The following is a 23,616-nucleotide window of genomic DNA, read 5'->3' as shown; positions in this document are numbered from 1 at the left end:
TAATAATGGTTTAGATGAAGCTATGAACTTTTAAAGATACTTCAGTGTAAGCAATATAATAAAAGTGGTCATATGAGTACCTGCTAGTGGCTCTGGTTTGGCACATGTGTTCATAATATTGGCTAGCAAATGGGTGCGTCCAGTGCAACTCTAAATAAGTTGACAATCTTCTCATTCACAGTGAAGACTTGACCAAGACATTAAGCAGTTCAGTAAAGTCAGCAGGAAGTGTCATTTTATTTCTTTAACTGTCTGGAGACACACCAAGGACAAGCCCTTATTATAAATAATACACTTAGAGTGAAATACAGTTATTGGGAATGCACTGATACCATTTTTTTTTCAGACCGGAAAAAGAAAGTTTTAGTTTTCTTTTCATGTTTTAGTTTTCTTTTCATTTGCTATATGAAAATAACACTAAAATTGAAACAATAGCACTGCATCACAGTCTCTGTCATCGTGGATAGGCAGTGACTGGGAGTGATTGATGCGAAGTTACAGTGGACTTCACAATCAGTAATTTGGTGTGACTTGAGCTGAGACTAAATCACATCTGAGACTAATTCACACATTAACGAGACATCCACATGTGTTGTTGTGCCAAGAATGATCAGAGCATAACATCTAAAGCGTGTGACAGAATGTCTCGAAACACCTGAGATCACCCGAGATCAGAAGTGTGGGTGATATGTTTAAAACCAAGCACAACTATGAGTGTTTATGGCTCTTACTTGTAATGCTTCATGCTTCATACTGCAGAATAGGGTCACAGTTTCACAGTTAGACACAGTATATGAGGATGAGTACCTCACAACTGACTTTTTCAAATTGCTGCTTAAAATGCATTTCCATCTATTACCATCTACCCGTTCATTTTTTTTTACTCAGTCGAGTTCCTTACTCAAGTGGTTCTCATCCTGTTTTGTGTCTGGCTGCAATTTCCCAAAAACATTGCAACTCCCTGTTTCTGGAGTACGAATCCCTACATCATACCTTAGACTTCTGTTTCTCTACGCAAATAACTGCAGTGAAGATGCTCTGGCTGTATAATCAGTTACAGTTTTAATAAACACATTTTTTCTTTAATGTTCACCACTGTCTTGTAGTTTTAAACGGTCGGTTTAATATCATGATACCATGATGTTATCATACCTTGAAAATTTCAAACCGTAACATCCTTACTTCTGAACGAGTAAACAAAATTGACCCCAGTGACTCCTGGACTAACTATAGTCCTGCGCAGGTCCGCTGGGGCCTTGTGAGCCTGTATGTGGCCTCTTGAGAAGTGAATATGTCCAAAGTTGGAGAAATCAGCATCACTGTTTTTCAGACACTAAATATTCCAGAAGGAGAAGTGGGGCAGAGAACTGAACTTCCTCTACATGCTTTTATTGTTTTAGGACAGTGTCTTCTAAGTGTGGGATCTCAATCCTTAAGACTTCCAGGAGTTTGATCTTTTTCTTCTTATGCACATTGTTGAAGAACCTGTTCCCAGTGTCGCAAGATTATAAATTATTATTGAACACAGTGCTGTAACCACCATGTATACTAGGAAGATGTATGCTTCCCAGTACTCAAGTGTGACTACATTATCACCCCTAATGACCACTTTGCAGTAGGCTGTAAGAACTAATCCAAAAGGTTCCACCATTTGTTATTAATGCCAGTTTATTTATATTAATCTCAGCCATTTAAATCAAAGGATGTGGACAGATATAGATGTCCAATTTTCTTTGAGTCTCCAAATATTCATTATGTGGTTATGGTCTTGAGGGTCTCACCAAGCCAGAGTCTGCCATTTTTTTCAATAAAAGTGACCAAGAACCACTTATTTCCACAGCAAGAGGCTATTTTACTGACATTGCAGGCGACCTACCACAGATTGTTTTTCTGTTGCCTGTCGGAAACCATATGAGATTATCTTATTTTCTCACCACTAGCTGCTTCAAACAAAACTAGTTAACTTTAAAAATTGAGATTCTGTGAACATTTCTTTAAAGCAATGACCATATCTTGCCCCCAGAAAGTTCACTGTGTGACGATAAAGCCCTAGTTTACATTCTGAAGCTTGTGGCCAGAAAAAGTGTACCGAAGATAGCAGACGCTTCATGGCGTGTGGATGGAGCATCTGAGGCTGTGACTATGTTCTTGATTGAAAAGGTCATATAGGAGCAGGGTTTGTTCTTCTACTGTTTGTATTGACATTTCTTCAGGGCAAATTCTTGCTTACCTCTCCTTTATCTTCTTTGCCCAAGGACAACTTTCTTGACCATTGTTTAGAACTTATTTCTGCGTAGCGTTGTGTGTTATTGTGTGTGATTATAGGGGAGTCTTCCTGAACTCAGTGCTTGTGAGTTTAGAAATGAGACCCCGATTCAATAGAGTTTTACTGGAAACATGAGGAGGGACTGTCCTTACTTGCTGGTGGAACTCCCTGTGGATGGAATTTTCAACTCTGCATGCTTTTCTCATTACTGGGATCCTTTGGAGAAAATGTGATTTGTACATGAAATCAGTTCCTTTTCCTCTAGTTCTGGTGTAGTGCCCAGGCAATAGCCAAGAAATTAATATGCTGTATAAAACAATGTTTCTTTGACGATGTAAGCATGCCTCTGTGTTATGATCTCATGCCCAACCTTGTGAACTTGTCATATGTTGTAGTCTTAAATTAGACTAAACCTCCTTCTCTGTTTTAGTGCTCAGTAAAGCTATTCTGTCTGCTTCACTGGAGTCAAATAACTGTGTCAGATAACCACAGGGATTAGTTTAACCATGCACTTGAGCCTTTTTTTGGCTTGTAGAAGCCACGTGAACGTGTGATGTGTCCAAATCTCTCTCTTGGCTTTTGTTACCCAGGATGAATCCTAATGAATCCTGTGATGGTTTGGGTTTGGCTCTGTGGATAAAAGTGTTTATGAATAAGCATTACAAGCCCAAATTGGAAAAACACATTCATTTGATATTAAATAGACCCAGATACATATGCATAGTTCATATAATACTCACTCACTCACTCACTCACTCACTCCTGGAGCCTATCCCAGGAACACTGGGGGTGAGGCGGGAACATACTCTAGATGGGACGCCAGTAAATCGCAAGGCACCGTGTACACTGTACACACATTCACGCACCCATTCACACTTGGGGGCAATTTAGTGTATCCAGTCCACCTATTGAGACATTTTTGGGAGGTGGTAGGAAACCCGGAGAACTCAGAAGAACAGGTAGAGTATGCACAGAAACTCCACACAGACAGTAAGCCGAGCTCATGATTGAACCGAGGACCCTGGAGCTGTGAGGCAGCAATGCTACCTGCTGTGCCACCATGCTGCCACGTAATAGTCATTTCCAAAATATTTTGCCCATCCAAGAAGACATTAGATGTCAGATGGTCAAGCAGAACAGGCTTTGAGCCAAGTTCTGACCTCAGATCTCACATGATCTCCATAAATACTAAAAGATAACGGTGAAATAAATAGATCTGACGATGTCTAATGTGGTGGCCTTGTCCCTGGTACCACTTTAAATTTTGTAAACCCCCACTGCTGGAGGTTCATGCCACTCCCTGTTCTAACCGACAGGACGCACCCTATGTTTTCTCCAAGACCACACACACACTAAAAGCAGAATTTATAAGTGAGAAAAACCACAGTAGCTTGTATGACGTAACACTTTCAATTAATGTTTCCAACTGTAAAACCTTGAGCACCTGTGACTGAAGCTGGAGTGGACAGGAATATCTCAGATCTGGCGTTTGAGTGTTTTCATAAAGCCCATGTGGTTCATGTGGTGGTCGTAAAAGAGCCCACAAGACATCCTGTTTTCCTGGTAAAGCCACATCCTAGCATTAGGAACCTTTTAGGTTGTCTAATGATGTTCCATTAGTGTAGCTCTAGATATTTACTCAGGAAAATCTCTAATTTCTGTCTTCTAGAGAAATGATGTGGTACCAGAGATCAACCAGACCTCATAGTTTAGACTAAAACAAGTGTGTATTTACAAGTACTTTTTCCATACTAACTTCCTGGAGAGCATTATCACAATTAGGCTAAGTGTGTTGTCATATCCTGTACTAATAATACCAAAATGTGCATACCGATAGCAAGCGTTTTGTGTTAGTTATCAATCTTCTGATCCTTCTCCAGCAGCGTCCCCACATGTCTTCACTCGTCTCAGGAAGAGTGGGTCAAGGCCACTGATTAATTCTATCTGCTCTCTCACTCTCCATGGTCTCGGCCTAATTAGTTCTGTAATGAGTGACCCTTGCTGAGGATTGCTTTAGCTTGCCTCTCTGAAGAGGGACACTCCATAACAATCCAAACAAGGAAAGACAGCAAACAGAGATTGCTCTTTCTCTCTCTTTGTCTCCCTCTCGGCCTGGATTGGAGTGCTCTGTCCTTGCTCAGTCTATATTTTTAGCCTGGCTGATGTTCCCCAGATACTGCGCAGCCTCCTTTCCGTGATGAGGAGATCAAACTCTGACAGGCTTCTTTCGATGACTGTATTGCCACTCTTGTTACCTGATATAATATACTGAAATTAAATATAGTCGCTCGTAGTATTTAAGTATAAATCATCCAGTTGTCACATTTAAATGGATTGTAATGGCAAAAAATATTCAAATTTGTGCCAGATATTTCAGTCGCGTAACCTGAGACAGTAAGGATATTTTTAGGTAAATATATATATTATTAATGGTTATGTTTCAGGAGATATTATATCACCACTGTGCTTTGCCAGAGCTGCATGGTATCTTATTTTCTTTTTCTCTCTTAAATTTGCTCCCTTTTATTGTCATCATTCTTATTTAAATCCAGTTGGCAGGTACAGGAAGTGATTGAGGGTTGTGTCTGTTCATGCACCAGCAGAAACACTGGTATTATGCGCCAGTATTTTTAGTATAGCATTTGCTTAGGGTATTTGTGACTTCTCACAGCGGCATAATTACGATTAGGTTTTGGTTTGGGTTTCTACCTGGTGGTTTCTTATTAAACATGAGGAGCAGAGAGTTCTGCAGGTTTAGGAAGGAAGTAAAGGTTTTCTGTACCCACTATCGAAGACAGTAGAGTTTGATTATCCACGTGACTGGTGTTTCATGTTGCTAAATTGTGTGCAGGGAATTTTCATGGTTAAGGAAGTATTTCTTTTGCTTTTAGACCATTAGCATTTATAGGGCTTTCTTTACTAGTTGTACAAGCTCAAACTTGTGCCATACAACACTGATTGAGCTTCAGCTTTATTACGTTTTACTGCTTTTGATGCTGTTGAGTTAGCAAACCTGTTTTTGGAGATCATCAGAACCTTGACTAAGAAGTTGTCAGAATCTTTTGAGCAAGTTTCTGGATGCAGACATTTGATCTTGTTTAAACCTTGTTTAAACTTGACAATGATTTAGTGATGCGTAATATGTCAGTAGAGAATAGGATGCTGTGAAACATGCTTAAAAAACCTGATTTATGCTTAGATTATACAACACTTAGTTCCAGTCCACTAATTTGATTGGACGAGCGGCGTTCCCAGAGTGCTTATATTTAGTGTAACCGCACTGGGACGTTTCACTGTTTGTATCACTCTGCTCGTCTATATTCGCAGCGTAAAATTCCACTTCCAGCAACAGTCCCACTGAAACCGTTATTACTTAGTGACATCGTCAGTGGACATGGCAAGCGATACATTTTTCGTGAATAAAACTTATGACTTCAAATATGAAAGCTTGTCAGATGAAAATGGAAAGAAAGAAGGGAAGCCGATTTCACCGGAATTCACCTTTAACGGGAATGTACAAAGCATTGTGAGTTAGCTAGCCAGCTATCGGTGAGTGTGGCTTCTTCGGGATCTAATTCCATTCGCGGAGCAAACATAAACAAATTGGCCATATTGTGTCTGAAATGTCAGTTACTCAATATTAATTTCTCAGTATAACATTTCAAAAATGTTATGCCATTCTTAAAAAATATTGTAATAATGTACTAGCTATAAAATCGAATGTTCACATACGCACATACACATGCATCCCAGACATACAAGGTAGCAATGTGCCGCTTAATTTCCTATAAAGAGCCTTGAATATGATCAAATATGATATGATAAGACTTGGAACAGAATTAGAACAGCTTACATTGAATAATATTGATTACGGTATTCCGTATGCACTGATACCGAACATAACAGGGCTAATACTGACTTGACATTCCGGGGTGCCATTAGATTAGATCCAACATATTTTCTAACTGACACAGACACGGATCTTAGCGCATGTTTGGGACACAATTTGTCTTAAAAACACAACTGCACCCTCTGTGCATAACATGGCATTGTTACTAAGAGGAGGTCAGTATCAGGAATGAGCTCTGAAAAGTGTAATTAATTTTCTACTAAATACTGAAACAACTTCACTTTTGTCAAACGCATGCTTTAAGCCCGAGGGTTATTTTTAATCGTTTTCTTTCCTGCAATATAGATGTGAGTTAGAGGCACTTGGGCAGTATACACAGCAAGGCAGTGATTAAGTAATGAAGCTTTTGAAGTGGAAGGTCACTCCTCAGCAGGGATCAAGAAGTGAGTAGGTGTGTTTAGCAGCAGCTACCGCAGAGGCAGACTCACACTATGCAGTATGGAAACAGTTAGCGAATGGGCAGTGGAATCACAGTATGGCTAAACTGCTGTAAAGAAGACTGTATACAGCTTTGTGAGCTGCAGCACTGCTCTGAAAATCACACGCGGTGTAGAGACGTGCCAGTGTCACGCTGCTCTCTCTTCTGGGGTCTGTCAGGAGGGATCACACCATCAAAACAAAATCACCAGGGACTTTCTGTCCTCATGTGGTGTATAGTGAGAACAAAGATGTTGAGCAAAATCGCAATGCAAACACACCAAGAGAGCTAAGAATTGCAGAATAAGCTGCCCAGACAAAAAAAAAAAAAAAAGTCCAATAGCAGTGTTTTATGCATCTGGAAGAATTTAATTTAGCAAAAAACCAGATTGCTAGTTGTTGGCCAGATGTTGCCTTTTGTGTAGACCTGGGCACTATGGCCAAATATGTTACCATGAGGAATTTTTCCATACTGTTCAATCTCATTATTTATCACGATGGATAATTGCATAACATTGTCACAGTTTTTAAAGAATACACAATGGTGACATCCTTATTTGACAGGATCAGTGCTGTTATTGTGGTCAGGGGAGGCGTAACCAAGTATTACAAAAGAAATGATACATATGACTAATTTCTTGTGTGGGGAGCTTATGTGATATAACCTGTACAGTTCGGTAAGATCCTGTAATGATGATAAATATTTCCAGTCCAAGAATAAATCAGGCAGTACATCCTGCCTTGATTTACTGAACAAAAGGATAGTGGCTATTAGCAAAACCAAGAGAGAGATTAAATCCTGCACAATATGATTACCTTGCTCATCCAGTCTTTCCATGCTTCCAGTAAGGAGCGTAGCATTTCTACGAAGTGACGTACAACCAGGCACATGGCGTGTTTACTCTTCTAAGCGGAAAGGATGATCACAGCAGGGCCTAGCCTACAGTTTTTGAAACAGTTTCATTAGTCATTTAAGTTGATTTTGATATTTGGAGGGAAACATGACTGCTGTCTTTCTCACGCTCTCAGTTTGTCTCTCAGCTGCTCATTAAGGATAAAGTTAGCAAGTCCGATCTGCTTTTGTTTCACTTTATTATGCACGAGTATTGCATAATGCAGATTTATTCACTGCTTCGCAACAAATTGCACACTATTTCTCAGGCGTCTAAATCAGCCTCATGGTTTATGTTTTTGCAAGTACTATACTGCAGGATACGTGAGTGAATGAGTCAGTGAGTGCATTTGAAATGAGCTGGATTTGTTTAAAGTGCATTTTAAATGAGTTGGATTTGTTTTGGCAAATGGCAGTGGTTATATTGATTTTAGAGAGCTGGTGCCTCTAGAGTGTTTCTACTCACTCCTCGCTGTTGTCTTTTAAGATAGAATTCCTGCAGAACTTTGAAAAGTTTTAAAATGACTTAAAATAGATATATAATATTCATAAGATGTCTGAAAATACATTGTATATGTTATATATTAGGTACAATTTTTTTTTCACATTTTACATATTCTACATTCTTCTGTACCTGACATTGGATTTATGTAACTTGTTGCACTGTTTTTTAACTGTTGATCAAGGAGGCAGGTAGACAATGAAAATGAAACTGTAAATCCAGTAAAAAAAAAAAAAAAAAAAAAAAAAAAAAAAAAGATGGAAGGAGGATGAAAAATACCAGGACCAGATTGCATTAACACGCAGTTGTTTTTTTCACAACTTTTGTCTTATGTTTGTTTTTTTGTCTTCTGCATTAGTGCATTAGTCAGCAGAGAAAGAGCAAATAGGTTTCTAAACATTCACTTTTAATAAAAAAGAAAGGTTACAGAGAAATGTTTGAATGTCGTAAAGGAATTTTATGTAACAGACCACTTCAAAACATAATGAGGGCTGTCTTGTATGAGCGCGTGTGGCACGTTCTCCGTGATGCTTGGAAAAACTTGCAAGCCAATATTCTGATTAAACTGCGTAAATGTACCTCATGGAACTGACTCAGTGAGTGTAGTCACCCCAGATATTGCCTTTTTTCCCCCCTACTTTCAATTGCTAATTAATTATAGTCAATTTTTTGATAGAAATGTTTCATTTCATTATTTTTTAAGGCATCTTTGCTTTACAGAATTTCTTTACACATGCCTACGACTTTTGCACAGTACTATATATAGAAAGACATTCTGATCGGATGCACTGGAGATTAATGCAGTTTTATCTTAGAAAATCTCAGAAGCACTGTTAGCAGTAAAAGGAGCACTGTACTGAATGAGTCATGCATTAGATTCGATGTCTTTTTTACTAATAGGAACTCTTCTGGCAGAATTAGTGTGGGTTCTTTACACACAGTTGATATACATTTCTTGACAAGATCAAGAAGTTTGATCACAGTTTTTAAATCCTTGATTTAGAACACAGCTAATCATTTGTAATAAAAATGAATAACTAGAGAGATTTGGTAACATGCCATTTATTAAGATCTTGTGTTGAAATTAAGAAGGAATTTCTTTGCCATCAGGTATGTTGAAAGCATGAACTATGAGAAGCAAATGACTGGACCTCTGTGTGATTTTTTTTTTAGTTTTATTTTTTTGTGAATTAATACATGTTATATTTGCCTTCATTTCAGGGTTGTTCTAGTGTCCGTATGGTAATTCTTAAAAAGTATTAAAATGCTTTGAGTTTGTTTTTTTTTTATAAGTGTGCAACAGATGTTTGAGTTGAATTTTAGAGGACTAAAAATGAACTGGGTCAGAAAGAAGGAGTTAGAGAGACCAGGAGAGAAAGCGAGAGAAAAAAAGAAGGGTTGGCAGAGTAATTAAGGGAGACCTCACCGAGTTACAGAGGTATTCTTAGCCCTCCTTCAGTGGAGACCCATCTCTAATTAGTAGCAAATTAACTGATGCTTAAAAGAGAGAAGGTGCAGACCTCATTTTGGAGGAAACCCCAGAGGAAGTGAGGCCTACTTCTGCACTCATCCTCTCGAGAGCAGCACTCGGTGGAGAGGAGAGCGACCCTGTGTACACAGCTGCTCAAGGTCACTGCTCTTCAACACTGATATCCTGCAACTGTTGAAGATCTACTGTTGAACGTACCAGTGCTTTTACTTCAAATTTACGATTACATTCATTCATCTGGCGGATTATAATCCGAGTACAGAACTGCTAACGATAGAATTGTTGTGTTTTTTTCCACTAACTGACCAGCCACAAGTAAAAGCTAGACACAGCCACAGCTAAATACGCATGCGCACATATGCACGTACGCACACACGCACACACACACACACGCATTGTAACCAGAGACAGAAAGCCACAACGTAACAAAAGGTCTGACTCAGTATTGCTAAAAAAAACAAAAAAAACAATAAAAACGAAGCAGTCAGTCAAGCAATGAATAAAGCTGACTTAAGACTCAAGAGCCAAGTAATACATACGACAGCAAACACCTGGTTCTTTGTCAATACACAAAATTAATTTGCGTAATATTTGCAGTTGTAGGCTCTGTGATTTTACATGTAGTCCAGGACATGATGTGGATCAGAATTAAGTATTGTCATTATGAGGCAGTTTCACATTTTTCTTCTTTTTTTTTTATTTTATTTTTTTTATTTATTATTATTTTTTTTTATAAAGTCTTGATGTAATTTGTGTTGTGACCAAATAAATCATTGCTGAATAACTTTTATCTCAATTAGCATTAAGTGCATTGCTCATGGTACAAAAATTATATTTTTTAGGTCCAATTGGTATGATAGAGTAATAATAGTATCACAATCAACCTAGATTTCAAACTCATTGACATTTATAAAAGCTTTATGATTGATTAACTCATTTTAAGGGTTTTCGTTTGAGTTACCAGCCGACTGATCAAAGTGCACAAAATGTCACTGCGGTATTTTTGTCACGTAGTTTTTAAGAAACAGAATAAACCATTTGAAAATGTGTGGTATATTAGACGCAGACAGGGACGGTTATTGTATGACAAAATGTAAGGGCCTCGTAAAGACCTATGCGAAAAGGCAAACTATTTAAAAATATTGCTAGTTATTATACCAGTTTATCAGGAGACAAGGGTATGCAGATATGCAATTTCAGAAAATTTTGAGTTCTTGATGAGGATGTAAGTGAGTAGACTGTAGGATGATGTTTCTGGGCTTTTTTTCCTGTTATCTAATTTTTTTTTAACCTACATGCTGAGCAAGTGGTTAAAGATTTCAGTAATGATTAGGGCTGCACGATTGAAATAGGATCAGTTCTTACTAATCACTCTTGACTAATTTTGGAAGTAACTCTCTCGCGCGCGCGCTCTCTCTCACTCTCATATTTTATATATATATATATATATATATATATATATATATATATATGTATATAAAATATAATATATATGTGTGTGTGTGTGTGTGTATGTATTTTTACTGAACTGTAGCAGAGCAGACTGAGGTAGTGGAAGTTTCATAGGCTTATGCTGGGGATGCCAGGGACATGTATTATCACTTTCTGAAGGGAAAATCTGTTAAAATAATTGAGAACTAATACAAATGCATCTAAAAATATCAGTTTAGCTTTATTCACAGTGAGAGTGGCATCTGTAATTAAATGTCTGTATGATTTATCACTATGATAAAACACAAGTATCTGGACAGCTACTAAGTACTAATTAACAGGGCACATGAGAGTTCTTTTCCTGCTTTTCATGTTTGTCACATATACTCTGATATGATCATCGCATATCCTGAATTTCTTTACACAAGACTGCAATCATAATATTGTGACGTGTGTGTGTGTGTGTGTGTGTATACACCGATCAGCCATAACTTGAAAACCACTGACAGGTGAAGTGAATAACATTGATTATCTCTTTACAATGGCATCTGTGAAGGAGTGGGATATATTAGGCAGCAAGTGAACAGTCAGTTCTCGAAGATGATGTCTCAGAAGTGCGGAAAAATATGCAAGTGTAAAGATCTGAGCGACTTTGACAAGGGCCGGATTGTCATGGCTAGACGACTGGGTCAGAGCATCTCCAAAACGGCAGGTCTTGTGGGGTGTTCTCGGTATGCAGTGGTTAGTGGTTTCTTTTTTTTTTTTTTTTTTTTTTTTTTTTTTTTTTTTTTTTTTTTTTTTTCCCCTTAACAGGTCTATTTTATAAATGTGTAACTGTGAAGCCGCTGGTTAAACTGGAACTTATCTTTTCCATGGGAAGCACTTGCTACAGACAAATAAAAGCACCCTTTTGAAAAGAAATATTTTTTATATATTAAGTATGTCAGCACAGTATTAACGGCTGCTTAAATAATTAATCATGCCAGTGTTTCTGTTCTTCTGCCTATTGTATCTCGTAAGCCACCTGTTGTGAAAATTTTGTCTTTTGAGTAACATGCTCTTTGCATAATGTGTGACTGGTGAGTTTGAGTGAGACGGTGTGTGCATCAATGACACACTCTTCCCTTTCATTTATTTTCTACATACAGACATTGTTTAGGGAGTTTAATATTCAGTACATAATTTTAAACATTAGTTTAGGACTAATTTGTTGCTATTCAGTACACATGGACGTTTGGGTCCATTTCAAAGTTCACTGTCATTTTTCTAATGTATCTCCCCCTTTTCTTCTGTACACGTGCCACACATGAGGTCATGTAATACAGTGTCTAGGGTCACTGGGCGCAGTAAATGAAGAGGAGGTATAAAGGGAAATGAATTGCTGTGCAGCCCCAATAAAGATAAAAACATGGTTTTCATTTCAGTTTAGAACTTTTATTGTTGGAAGCAATAGTGCAGATTTTAAAGAGGCAAAGCTCTGAATGCAGGCAGAAGCCATCCAGGCTTCGATTTCTAATTGTTGTGAGCATAAAGCAAGTGATCTTATGAACTAATGTGCAAAGCTTTTGTGTGCACTTTTATAAACTATCTTTCAGTTTAGCATTTGCCGTGAAGTTTGTTGTGAAGGTTGTTAAAAGAGTTTACTTTACACATTATCATTTGCGCAGTGTAGATGCTAAAGTGGCAGTCTGGGGAGTTCTTGGAATTGACTCTTAAGATGTTCGTAAGTGCCGTCTGACAGACTGCTTGTTTTGGGATGTCTGTACTTTGTCATTTTTCTGAGTGTGTGCTTCTAAAGATGGATTTTTTTGGGAAGAAGTGAGGATATCACATGCCTTAAATCATTAAACATAAAATACAGAGGATAGAATCTTACTATCTGCGTGTTGCATACTGCGTAATTCCTGATATTAAAGCATGTTGAGGCATGAGTTATGAGTGATGAGTTAGTGAACAAAAGGCTAACATTTTCTGTCATACTGAAAAAGCATCTTGGCAAACCACAATGATTTTCCTGTTCAGTCTGATTGGACGGCTCGCACTCATCTGAGTGTATTGTGCAACGTGTGTATATTTTATTTGAAAACCCTGTGGGCTAGTAAGTAAAGACAAGATCCAGTTTGTGACCCACATCTTGGAAAGAAGTGAAAGTTCCTGTAGCTTTGGGTAGTTTTGTGTGAGTGGGCGGCCGGTTGTTAGTCCAGTGTTTGGGAAAACTTTGGACAAGGGTTCGGCTTGTTCTCTCTAATTCTGAAACACACATTCACAGGGCTGGAGAGAGTTCAAAAATAATCAGCTAAATAGCATTATCCATTTTGTCTCAGGAGGTTTTTTTGAGAACAGACAGATATGCATCTAGTATCTTTTAGCCCTGACACACAAACACAAACCAGTTGCACAGACATACAGGTAGCACACAAGTGCCATTTGTATCTGCTGCCTTACTGTCCATATTTAGTGTACCCAATTTTAACTCTCACACACGCTGTCTTTCTGACCCTGACTAATAACACGTTTGAGTTTTCATGTCCTTATATAGCTGTGCAGTCTTGTGTGTGTGTGTGTGTGTGTGTGTGTGTGTGTAAGTGGGTATGTGAGAGAGAGGGAGAAGCTTGTTCAAGCACCCCTGGGAATTGTGTTGTCTTCCCTTCTGTTACTCTTCCCCTCTTTCCCCATATTTAATACTCAAATTGCAGTTCCTTTGCTCCTGGGAATAGTTTTCTGGATCAAACCAGAGTTCTAAACCGAGCGAAGAAACAGATTTTATGCTATTTTTAAGACTCACTAAGCTGGAGGTGCATTAGGCTACTGCTGCTCAGAGTGTATGGTTTGTTTTGGAGTGGGTTAAAATACAAACAGTTTTATAATTTTGTAGTCATAGGAGATTGAAACAGCTCAGTGGTGACTAAGACATGTCACGGCTTGCACAAAAATATGAGTTAAAATAAAAAATAAAAAAAAAGGAATAATACATTTTGGCTAATAGCCAGCCTTCGTGTGTGCCACATTGTAAACAAATTAAAGGCTTGTATATAGTTTAATTTACATTTAACTATATATCAACTCAAACAAGTGACTTGATTGACATTTACAGACTAGTCTGTTAAACATGGCTAACAAGTGACCTGAGACATTCGCAGTTCATCGACACTGCGTTATTTCTTGTGGCTGAGTTGTAAAAAACCTTGATCTCCAGTGGTATTTTGTCACTACTCTTCAGAGTAATGACTGCATCATTCACGAAAGGTTTGAGCCAGTGCCTTTTTAAACGATTATCATCATTAATGTAAAACACATTAGCTTTAAATGCAGTGTGGACTGCTATTGGCAGCCATTTGGAATTTTTTTGTGATTCGGGCACGTAGGAGCTATACATTCTCTAAATTGAATAAATAAATATAGGAATATAAGAACTATATGAAATGAATAGTATGAAGTACAGTGTAATATGTAAGCTTTCAGAGAACCAGGCCAACAGCCAGTGAATGTGGTGTAGTATAGTTTTACACACTCGCGCACACACTCCTAGCAGGTAGAAGTAATCAGTAGATGTCTCTCCGTAACCAAGATCCATTTACGTGGACTTTACGTTCATGCTGGACGTAGAGTTACTCAATTTGAGGATAAGCATGATCTACAGGCTTGACAGTGATGCATGTTTCTGCTTGTCTCTACTTGACTTAAAACCACCTGCAGTGTGTTTACATTATCCCAGATCAGACACAGCACTTGTAAGTAACTGCTTTCTGCTTGACATTTACAGTTTCAGTGTCTCATTGTTTTCTCTTTCCTGTCCCCTTCCAGCCCGAAAACCTTCAGAAGACATGGCTGCGGGAGTTCTATCAGGTAAGCGCCCAAGTCGCTCTTCTACAAGCCTTATAAGGAGGCGAGCACCTGAAGGTCACTAAACAGAGGAATGGAACAAGGCCATGACCTTATAGCCTAGTAGTCTGAGCTGATCCCAGTCGAGCTGTTCACATGTATGACATCACACACTGTAGTGCTAACCTCATGGTGGTCTTTGTAGTAGGGGCCTGAGAGGAAGCGCTCAAGTATGTGGAAGAAAGTGAGGCTTTTGAGGGTCATGCACAACAGTATTTCTGTGTGTCAGAATGCAGCCGTAAATGTGTCTGCTGTCTGATCGCACAGATAGCTGCTTCAGATTCGTTGTTCAGGCATGAATACTATATGCATTTTGCAGGTTCTCTCTCTCACTCTTTCTCCCACACACACACGCACACACACACACCGCCTTTGATCTGGTAGCAAGCGTTTGAAAAACCACAGCTTTTTCCATTGCCTGCTTGGGGGGGAAGTTGGTTGCAAAAAGAGAGTTGTGTATAAGTGTAACAGGACGATCTGATTAAAATAATCTGTTTGTTAAAAGAAAAGTACAATTGTTCTTTTTTTCTAAACTGCTACTTGTATAGGTTCATGAAAAATGGGCCTCACATGACTCCCACATTTCAACCATAATAATACTGCCACTGAGTTATCCTTATTATTATTATTATTATTATTATTATTATTATTATATCAACACTACTACCAGTTTCAAAAAACAACAATAATAAAAAAAAGACACCATTATTATAAATGAACTTTAGCCGACTACGATTGGGAAAGTGTTCAGCATTGCAATATCTCTTTCACTTGCTAATTTTGCATTAATTTAAATATTGCGTTAATCTAATTTTCCCCACTGGCACTCTTCTTCCATTCTGGTTGTTTTTACTCGCTCTCTGAACTGTGACCTGATTGGCTGGGTTATAAGAACCTGCTTCACCTCACTTTTTTTCAACTTTAAAATCCCTCCATTCTGAAGAAGCAGCTCCGTTAGCATGTATTCTTCCTAGTAGTAGGATTCCATGTAAAGGTTGCGCCTGCATAATATTGTTTTATGTGTTGGTTCCAACAGAGCCAAATATACAGTCAGGTCCATAAGTATTTGGACAGTTTTTTGCCTCTGTACACCACCACAATGGATTTGAAATGAAGCAGTCAAGATGTGATTGAAGTGTAGACTTTCAGCATTAATTAAGGGGTTTAACAAAAATATTTTATTAATCGTTTTTTAGCCATTAGCCATTTTTTACGGAGTCCTTCCATTTTCACAGACTCCAAAGTAATTGGACAAACTAAGATAATCATAAATATTAGGATTATTTTTAATACTTGGATGCAAATCATTTGCAGTCAATGACTGCCTGAAGTCTGGAACCCATGGGCATCACCAAATGCTGAGTTTCCTCCCTTCAGATGCTTTGCCAGGTTAGTTGCTGCTTGTTTGTGGGCCTTTCTGTCTTCAGTTTTGTCTCCAGTAAGTGAAAAGCATGTTCAATTGAGTTGAGGTCATTGGACATTTAAGAACATTTAATTTCATTGCCTTAAGAAGCCTTTGGGTTGCTTTCGTGGTACGTTTAATAACACCAGTGACCCAGTTCCATTGGCAACCATACATGCCCATGCCATAACACTGCCTCCACATGTTTGACAAACTTTTCCCTACTGTTTTCTTCCCATCATTCTGGTACAAGTTAATCTTGCATCAGACTTTTTTTTTTTTTTTTTTTTAAAGAGTTTTTTTTTTTAAGCAAAGTCTAATCTGGCCTTTCCCTTCTTGAGAGTTACCAGCGGTTTGCACCTTGAGGTGAACCGTCTGTATTTATGTTCATGAAGGCGTTTCTTGATTGTAGATTTTGACAATGATACGCCTACCTCCTCCAGAGTGTTCTTGACGTGGCTAGATGTTGTGAAGGGGTTTTTCTTCAACACGGAAAGAATTTTACATTCATCCACTTTAGTTGTCTTCCGTGGCCTTCCAGGCCTTTTGGTGTTGCTGAGCTTACCAATGCATTCCTTCTTTTTAAGACTGTACCAAATTGTTGATTTGGCCACTCATAAAGTTTCTGCTGTCTCATTGATTGGTCTGCTTTGTTCCCATTAACAGCTATCAAATGCGATTTCAATGCTTGAAATCAGCTCCAGACTGTTTATCTTCTTAGTTTGTCATGTAATGATGAAACAGGCCTCATCTGACCATGAAACTGCTTATCAGTCAATTATCCAATTACTTTTGAGCCTATGAAAATGTAAAAAATGTAAAAAAAAAAAAAAAAAACTTAAATTAAAGCTGAAAGTGTACACTTCAATCACAGCTTCATTTCAAATCCATTGTGGTGTACAGAGGCAAAATTACAAAAAATTGTGTCACTGTCCGAATACGTATGGACTGACTGTAATTGTTGTAAATATGAAAGAAAACAAAGATATCTGGTTTTAAAAAAATCTTGTATTTGACAGAGACTAGTTAACAGCCTTAAGCCTTATTTAATTGTTTGAAGGTGCGTTAGGCAAAATTTGCCAAATATTGGCAAGATTATGTCTCTAATAGATGAATTGAATAATTTTTTTTCCTCGAGACTGCCCCACCTCTCAGTCCCACCCATGTACATAAATTTCTGCCTCCAGAACCTACAATGGTTCAAACTAGTGTTTGAAAATAGTTAGCAGTAGCAAGGACTGTCATGACATCACTTCCAAATGCACTCGGACATTCAGCTGCTTGAAAGCCAAGTTACAACTCTGTAAGCATTCAAAATTCAGCTCATACTGATCTATGAAAATGTTCACAAGTGCAGTTGGTGTCCTTTTTTTTTTGTAATAAGCGCTTACAGTATAAGCTCTGAGCTCCAGTATTAGCATGTTAGCATTATTTGCATTATTTACATCTCTAGCTAAAAGATAGGACATTCAGCTGCTTGAAAGCCAAGTTGTAACACTAAACAAAACACAAAATTAGGCTCATAATGATTTAGGAGAATGGTCACAAGTGCAGTCGCTGACTGCAAAAAATCATGCTCACTAATGCTTTTTTGGCTGAATGGCCATGCTCCAAAATCTAGTGGAAAGCTTCCCAAAAGAGTGGAGGTTATTTTAACAGCAAAGGGGATTGAGTCTGGAATGCGTTGTTCACGGTCTGGGATGGTCAGATGTCCACAAACCTTTGGTTTACTTGATTTTTATGTAAAGCTGGCCATACAGACAATTCAAAGATTTATACAGATTGGCTTTTCATACCTGTCCAGGAGCAGTGCTGCTAATTTTGCATCTAGCTTCATCCCCTTGACTTTGCTGCTATTGTATATTCTAGTTTTACTGTGTTTCTTGTCCTTATATTTTTTAAAGCACAGAGTGATTTTTTTGCTCATAGGAGAATTACCTGGCTGTGCTGGGCGCTTGCTGATTTCAGACTGAAATGGGGCGGAGTGAAGGGGGAGCTGGGGAGTGTCTATAAAATGACTGACAAGAGGACCATGTAAACACAAACATGCAGTTTTCCAGATGCTGAAGCCATGACACAATCCATTCTTTTTTTTTTTTTTTTTTATTTTTTTATCATATTCTACTTCTATTTACTTCAGTTTATTTGTACTGGTAAGAAATTTAAAAAAAAAAATTGACTACTGCACCTTTAAAATATGGTGTTTGATTTTAGGCTACAAGACAGCAGGTGCTCTACAAGAGTGAAACAGGTTTTCTTGACCTTTCCGCTGCTTCACAGCTGGATTGAGCCATGTCTGTGAAAAAGGTGCGAAAGCAGATTCACAGCCATAGAACTGCACAATGATCTGCTGTAATAGTGTAAAAGCTGTTCCTGAACACATTTCTCTGTTCCACTTATTCTCTCATTTATACACAGAGGGGCCAGTTTGCCAGTTAAATGTAAGACCATGAATGACCAGTATATGAGACCACCACTGAGCAGACATTATACATACATAGCAGTGACACTAACATGGCAGTAGTGTGAGTGTATCAGGCTCCGCAGCATTGTTGTGCACACTATGTACACTCACTAAGAGTTAGTCCACCTTGTGCAGGTACAGTTAGCGACTACATCTTATCTTTTTCCATGCACAGTTTGTTAATCTGCCTCTAGCTCTTCATCAGTGTCCTGACATCAGAACTACTGTCACCTGGATAATTTCTCAGTCCAGTGGCATTGACTGCATCTCTGCAAAGTGCACCTGTATAGTCGATTTACCTGAAGAAAATGTTAGTGTAGATAACTAGGTACATCTAATAAATAGCAGCATTTGACAATATTCCTGTTTCAGACTGGAGCTGTATAGTTTATGGGTAAGCCGAGCTGGTTAGAGGCCTGTGAATGCAGGAGTGTGGTTTATCTTGCTAAGTGCCAAGCTTAGTAATGACACAGGTGATTTCTGCAACAGTGCATTTGCATATTATGAAAGGCAACACTTTTATAGCTGGTAACCTCAGCCACCACATTATTTACATATCAAACACACTGAAATTTGTTTCCACTCTCTGTAAACTGTTTTTTGCACTTTAAGCTCATCGCAGATCACATCGACTGGCTTAACAAATGAAAAATAGCCACAGCTTGTTGAACTTGACTAATTGGGTGCAAAGTAATAATATCAAAAGCTCACACTCCAAAAACTGAATTGAGTCCAAAATAGCTCAGCATTGCAGAAGCTGAATTTAATAAGACATAATTTTGTAATTTTGTAACCCCGTGTCCTCTGCTGTGTTTTGCAATGCTTTTATTTTATTAAAGTTTGGTTTTTTTATACCATAGTAAATTTGTTACATGGCACAATACCATGTGACTTTTAATCATTCTGCCAAAAATAGGATTTTTATTCAGTTTTCTTTTTTGGTCTGCCATATATTACCAAGGAATGCTGTGAAACTATTACTATAGTTGCTCAAATCGCTTTTTTTTTATTTTATTTTTTTAATTTTGTTTCTGAGTACATATTAAGTATGAGAGATGTGAGACCTGTAATGGCGGTGTATGTGAGAGAGAAACAGCATATGAGAGTGAGAGATGGCATGTGATAAAGAGAGAGAGTGTGAAAAACAGAGACAGTGAAGGTGGTAGAATCATTATAGCCAAATATAAAAACACTCACCAATACCAGTTTTAAGGACCAAACAATTCTGATAGCCAGGGATAATAAGCCAGCATGCTTTTACAAGCATATATACTTTTATATGCTTATTATACATAAAATGTAGAACTCTCAAGAACATTGAACTTTCAGATGAGCAGATTTTCAGTATAAGTTTGAATCCTAGTGATGCAATCCTGCTTTCTGTGTTTGGTGTATTAGAGCACCCTACACATTATTGGATTTCAAAACAACATCACATCCGTGAACACATTTGCCTATAGACCAGAGATTTGGTTAGTCTCCATATTACCCGGTATAATCTGTTTAAGAATACAGATGCATTTAAAAAACGGCTGCCTTTCCACAGTGAAAGGACAATACCATGTAAAAGTGAGAGAATTAGTGGTGTGCAGGAACAAGAGACTGTTAAAGCAGATCCGTGTTGTTTTTTTATGCCAGGCTGTGGGTCTGCTTTCGCACCTTTTTCCACAGACACGCGTTAATCCAGCTATGAAGCAGAGGAAAGGTCAGGAAAAGTCACTTCACTCCTGCAGAGCCCCTTCGTCTGCCTCATTGTCCACTTCGACTTTCAAAACAAAGCTCTAGACAATATGACAGATGCTGTGCTCATGACCAGATCACAATATTTCAGTGCTGAACTACATCAAGAGGTTTCAGATTATGATAATAGTATGTTAAGGTTCTATCTACCAGGTTCTTCTGCTACAAAGGACCTTGTAATACTAGCATGAGATTTTTAGCCAGTGTAAATGTAGTCATAGTCTGAGATGCTCTGCCTTCCACTACATGGGAGTGTCTGATATCGGCGTCTGATGGGAAAATAAATCTTTGAATATTCAATTAGCTTTTGGGAGGAAAGTGCTGTCACAGGGTTGAAAATTAGTTCGCATTTTGTCTTTAAAGGGTTTTGTTTAAAGCGGTTCAGTGGGAAGTAAACAAGACATTCAACAGGCTCAGGGAAAAGTCTGTGATTGGTTGGTTTCAGTGTTGGTCACATAGCCTTTTCCAGTTAAAGAAGGTGGTTCTTGGCCATGTTTACTAGATAGCAGGCTTTCTAAACCAGTGAAAATACACCCTGTATTAAAATGTCCACTTCTTTAACTGCCACAGTTAGCGGCTTCTTTTGAAAACAGTGAACATCATGGGAGCTGAATGTAAAGTGTTATGAGCTGTTTTGCATATTACGTGACATACACCAACCAGATTCCAGTCCCTAGTGAGAGATTCATTTGACTACAACAGTAAATCCGTGTAGTTAAAGTCTACAAGATACAAAATGATTGTAAATGATTGTAAAAGGAGACATTTGAGTTCCACAGATGGCAGTAAGTCCATGGGATCTTAATATTGACTATTGTTATTAAGGAACTTGTATATTGATCAGGTCCTAACAAGAGAGACAGAGAAACACTTCCCTGGAAGTATTGCAGCTCCTGTTGAATTGAGTTTAGAGGCAGACTGCATCGCTCCTTATCTCTCCTTATCTCTTATCTCTCTGTGTATGTGTGCATGTGCACGTTTATGTTGGTTAAATCAGATTTTCAGAGGTGTTTTGTCTCAAGGGAAACTAAATGACAGCTATTCCTAAATTCGCACGCATGGAGATGTGTAAACAAAGAAAGGATGAGCGGGGGAGGCAGACTGAGAAGAGTGTAATTATGGAAGTGATATTCATCACAACAAATGTGGCGGTGCGGTCAGTTTAGTTTAGATAATATGGAAACCCTTTTTGTTTACTTTGGATCAAGTAGCTCAGTGTCCTCCATCCGCCATCTGTGTGTGTGTATGTGTGTGTGTATGTGTGTGTGTGTGTGTGTGTGTGTGTATGTGTTTGCACTAAAATTGCCCTGAGACAAAATAAACACAGAATTCTGCTCCTGGACCCCCTCAGCCTCTGCTGTTAGAGATGTGCCTCAGCTTTTCTAACTGCTCACTGTTTTACTGACGCTTGGCCTCACAGTTCATCTTTACCAGTCTAATAGCTAACAATGGCATCTTTACTATTATAATAGCTATATAAACTGATACTCTAATCTTTACCATTATAATAGCTAACACTAGCATCTTTACTAGTCTAATAGCTAACACTATCATCTTTACCAGTCTAATAGCTAACACTAGCATCTTTACCAGTCTAATAGCTAACAATGGCATCTTTACTATTATAATAGCTATATAAACTGATACTCTAATCTTTACCATTATAATAGCTAACACTAGCATCTTTACTAGTCTAATAGCTAACACTATCATCTTTACCAGTCTAATAGCTACCACTGGCATCTTTACTAGTATAATAGCTAACGCTAGCGTCTTTACTATTATAATAGCTAACATTATCATCTTTATCAGTCTAATAGCTAACATTATCATCTTTATCAGTCTAATAGCTAACACTAGCATCTTTACCATTATAATAGCTAATACTAGCATCTTTACCATTATAATAGCTAATACTAGCATCTTTATCAGTCCAATAGCTAACACTAGCATCTTTACCATTATAATAGCTAACACTAGCATCTTTACCATTATAATGGTTAACACTAGCATCTTTACCAGTCTAATAGTTAACACTAGTATCTTTACCAGTCTAATAGCTAACACTAGCATCTTTACCATTATAATAGCTAACACTAGCATCTTTACCATTATAATGGTTAACACTAGCATCTTTACCAGTCTAATAGTTAACACTAGTATCTTTACCAGTCTAATAGCTAACACTAGCATCTTTACCATTATAATAGCTAACAATATTGATGTTATTGATTTTACATGTTAATGATGCTACAAAGTTTACAGCATGAGGATTATCACCTATATGTAGTTATACATTTCAGCAGATCTTCATGGTAGGATAGTATTCACTCCTTTACACTTTACCCAGGAACTAGTGTAAATGCATTTAGTTTAATGTCAAGCAGATTTATTGCTGCTATCTATTAACTTCAGCAAGAACGGCTGCACTTCTTGTTACATTGTGGTGCTCCAAGTGTCACAACGAGCATGTTATGAGTGTCTTTCATTAATCAGTGCTACACATGAGTGTGCTGCTGGAGCACTACAGTATGGGTGTGTGTGCGCTGTGTATGTGGCCTATGAAAATCTAGTGGAGTGTGATGAGGTGGTAATGCTCTTTTTCCACCATTAGCGTAGGCTGTAATACAAATTCTATTCAATTCGCTTCATTCAGTCCATAATAAAAAAAACCTGTGATGTGATGGAGGTGAGAGAAATGGTGTTTTGGAATGCAAGTGTGCAGTGATTCTTGTCTTGAGTGTGTGTGTGTGTGTGTGTGTGTGTGTGTGTGTGTGTGTGTGTGTGAGTGTGAGAGAGAGAGAGAGAGATAGAGAGAGAGAGGTTGGGAAGGCCTGCTCATACCAGGCCTCACAAGCATGACGTCATGGAAATCTCACAATCTGTCTCTTTCTTTCTCTCCTGTTCTCTCTCTCTCTCTCTGTCTCTCTCTCTCTGTTGATGAGAACACCACGGGTGACTGGTAAATCTCTAAACTATGATCTCGCTGCAAGTGTATGTTTGGACATATAAAATCACACTTTCTCTCGCTAGCTCAGCTCATGTATGCAGCTCAGGCACAGAACCTTAGGTGCAGGAAGAAATGTAATAAGAGATGAGAATAGATTGTGTTTTATCAGTATCTCATGTAAAACTGGATCTTTATGGTCCATGTATGCAGTTGATAAGAGATGAAGTTGTGCTTTTGTACCTCTGATTACACTACATAAAGGAGCACAGTG

General features: G+C 38.1%; 1 protein-coding gene across 4 annotated transcripts in view; it reads left to right on the top strand.

Moving 5' to 3' along the window:
- The window catches only part of LOC113540195 (inositol polyphosphate-5-phosphatase A), a 158,388-nt gene that overhangs the window by 20,344 nt on the left and 114,428 nt on the right, over positions 1–23,616 (top strand). For 3 of the 4 annotated variants that reach the window (XM_026936509.3, XM_053232840.1, XM_026936515.3), the window contains one exon: positions 14,712–14,753. The exons of the other annotated variant lie outside the window; for it this stretch is intronic. In XM_026936509.3, coding sequence (XP_026792310.1) covers positions 14,712–14,753 — 42 coding nt within the window. The remainder of the gene's footprint in view (positions 1–14,711; positions 14,754–23,616) is intronic. 4 annotated transcript variants of the gene reach the window in all.

The sequence above is a fragment of the Pangasianodon hypophthalmus genome, chromosome 3 (assembly GCF_027358585.1).
Source record: "Pangasianodon hypophthalmus isolate fPanHyp1 chromosome 3, fPanHyp1.pri, whole genome shotgun sequence".
In the NCBI taxonomy this organism is placed as follows: Eukaryota; Metazoa; Chordata; class Actinopteri; order Siluriformes; family Pangasiidae; genus Pangasianodon; species Pangasianodon hypophthalmus.
Note: the sequence above shows the minus strand (reverse complement) of the source record. Positions and strands in the feature narration are given on the sequence as shown.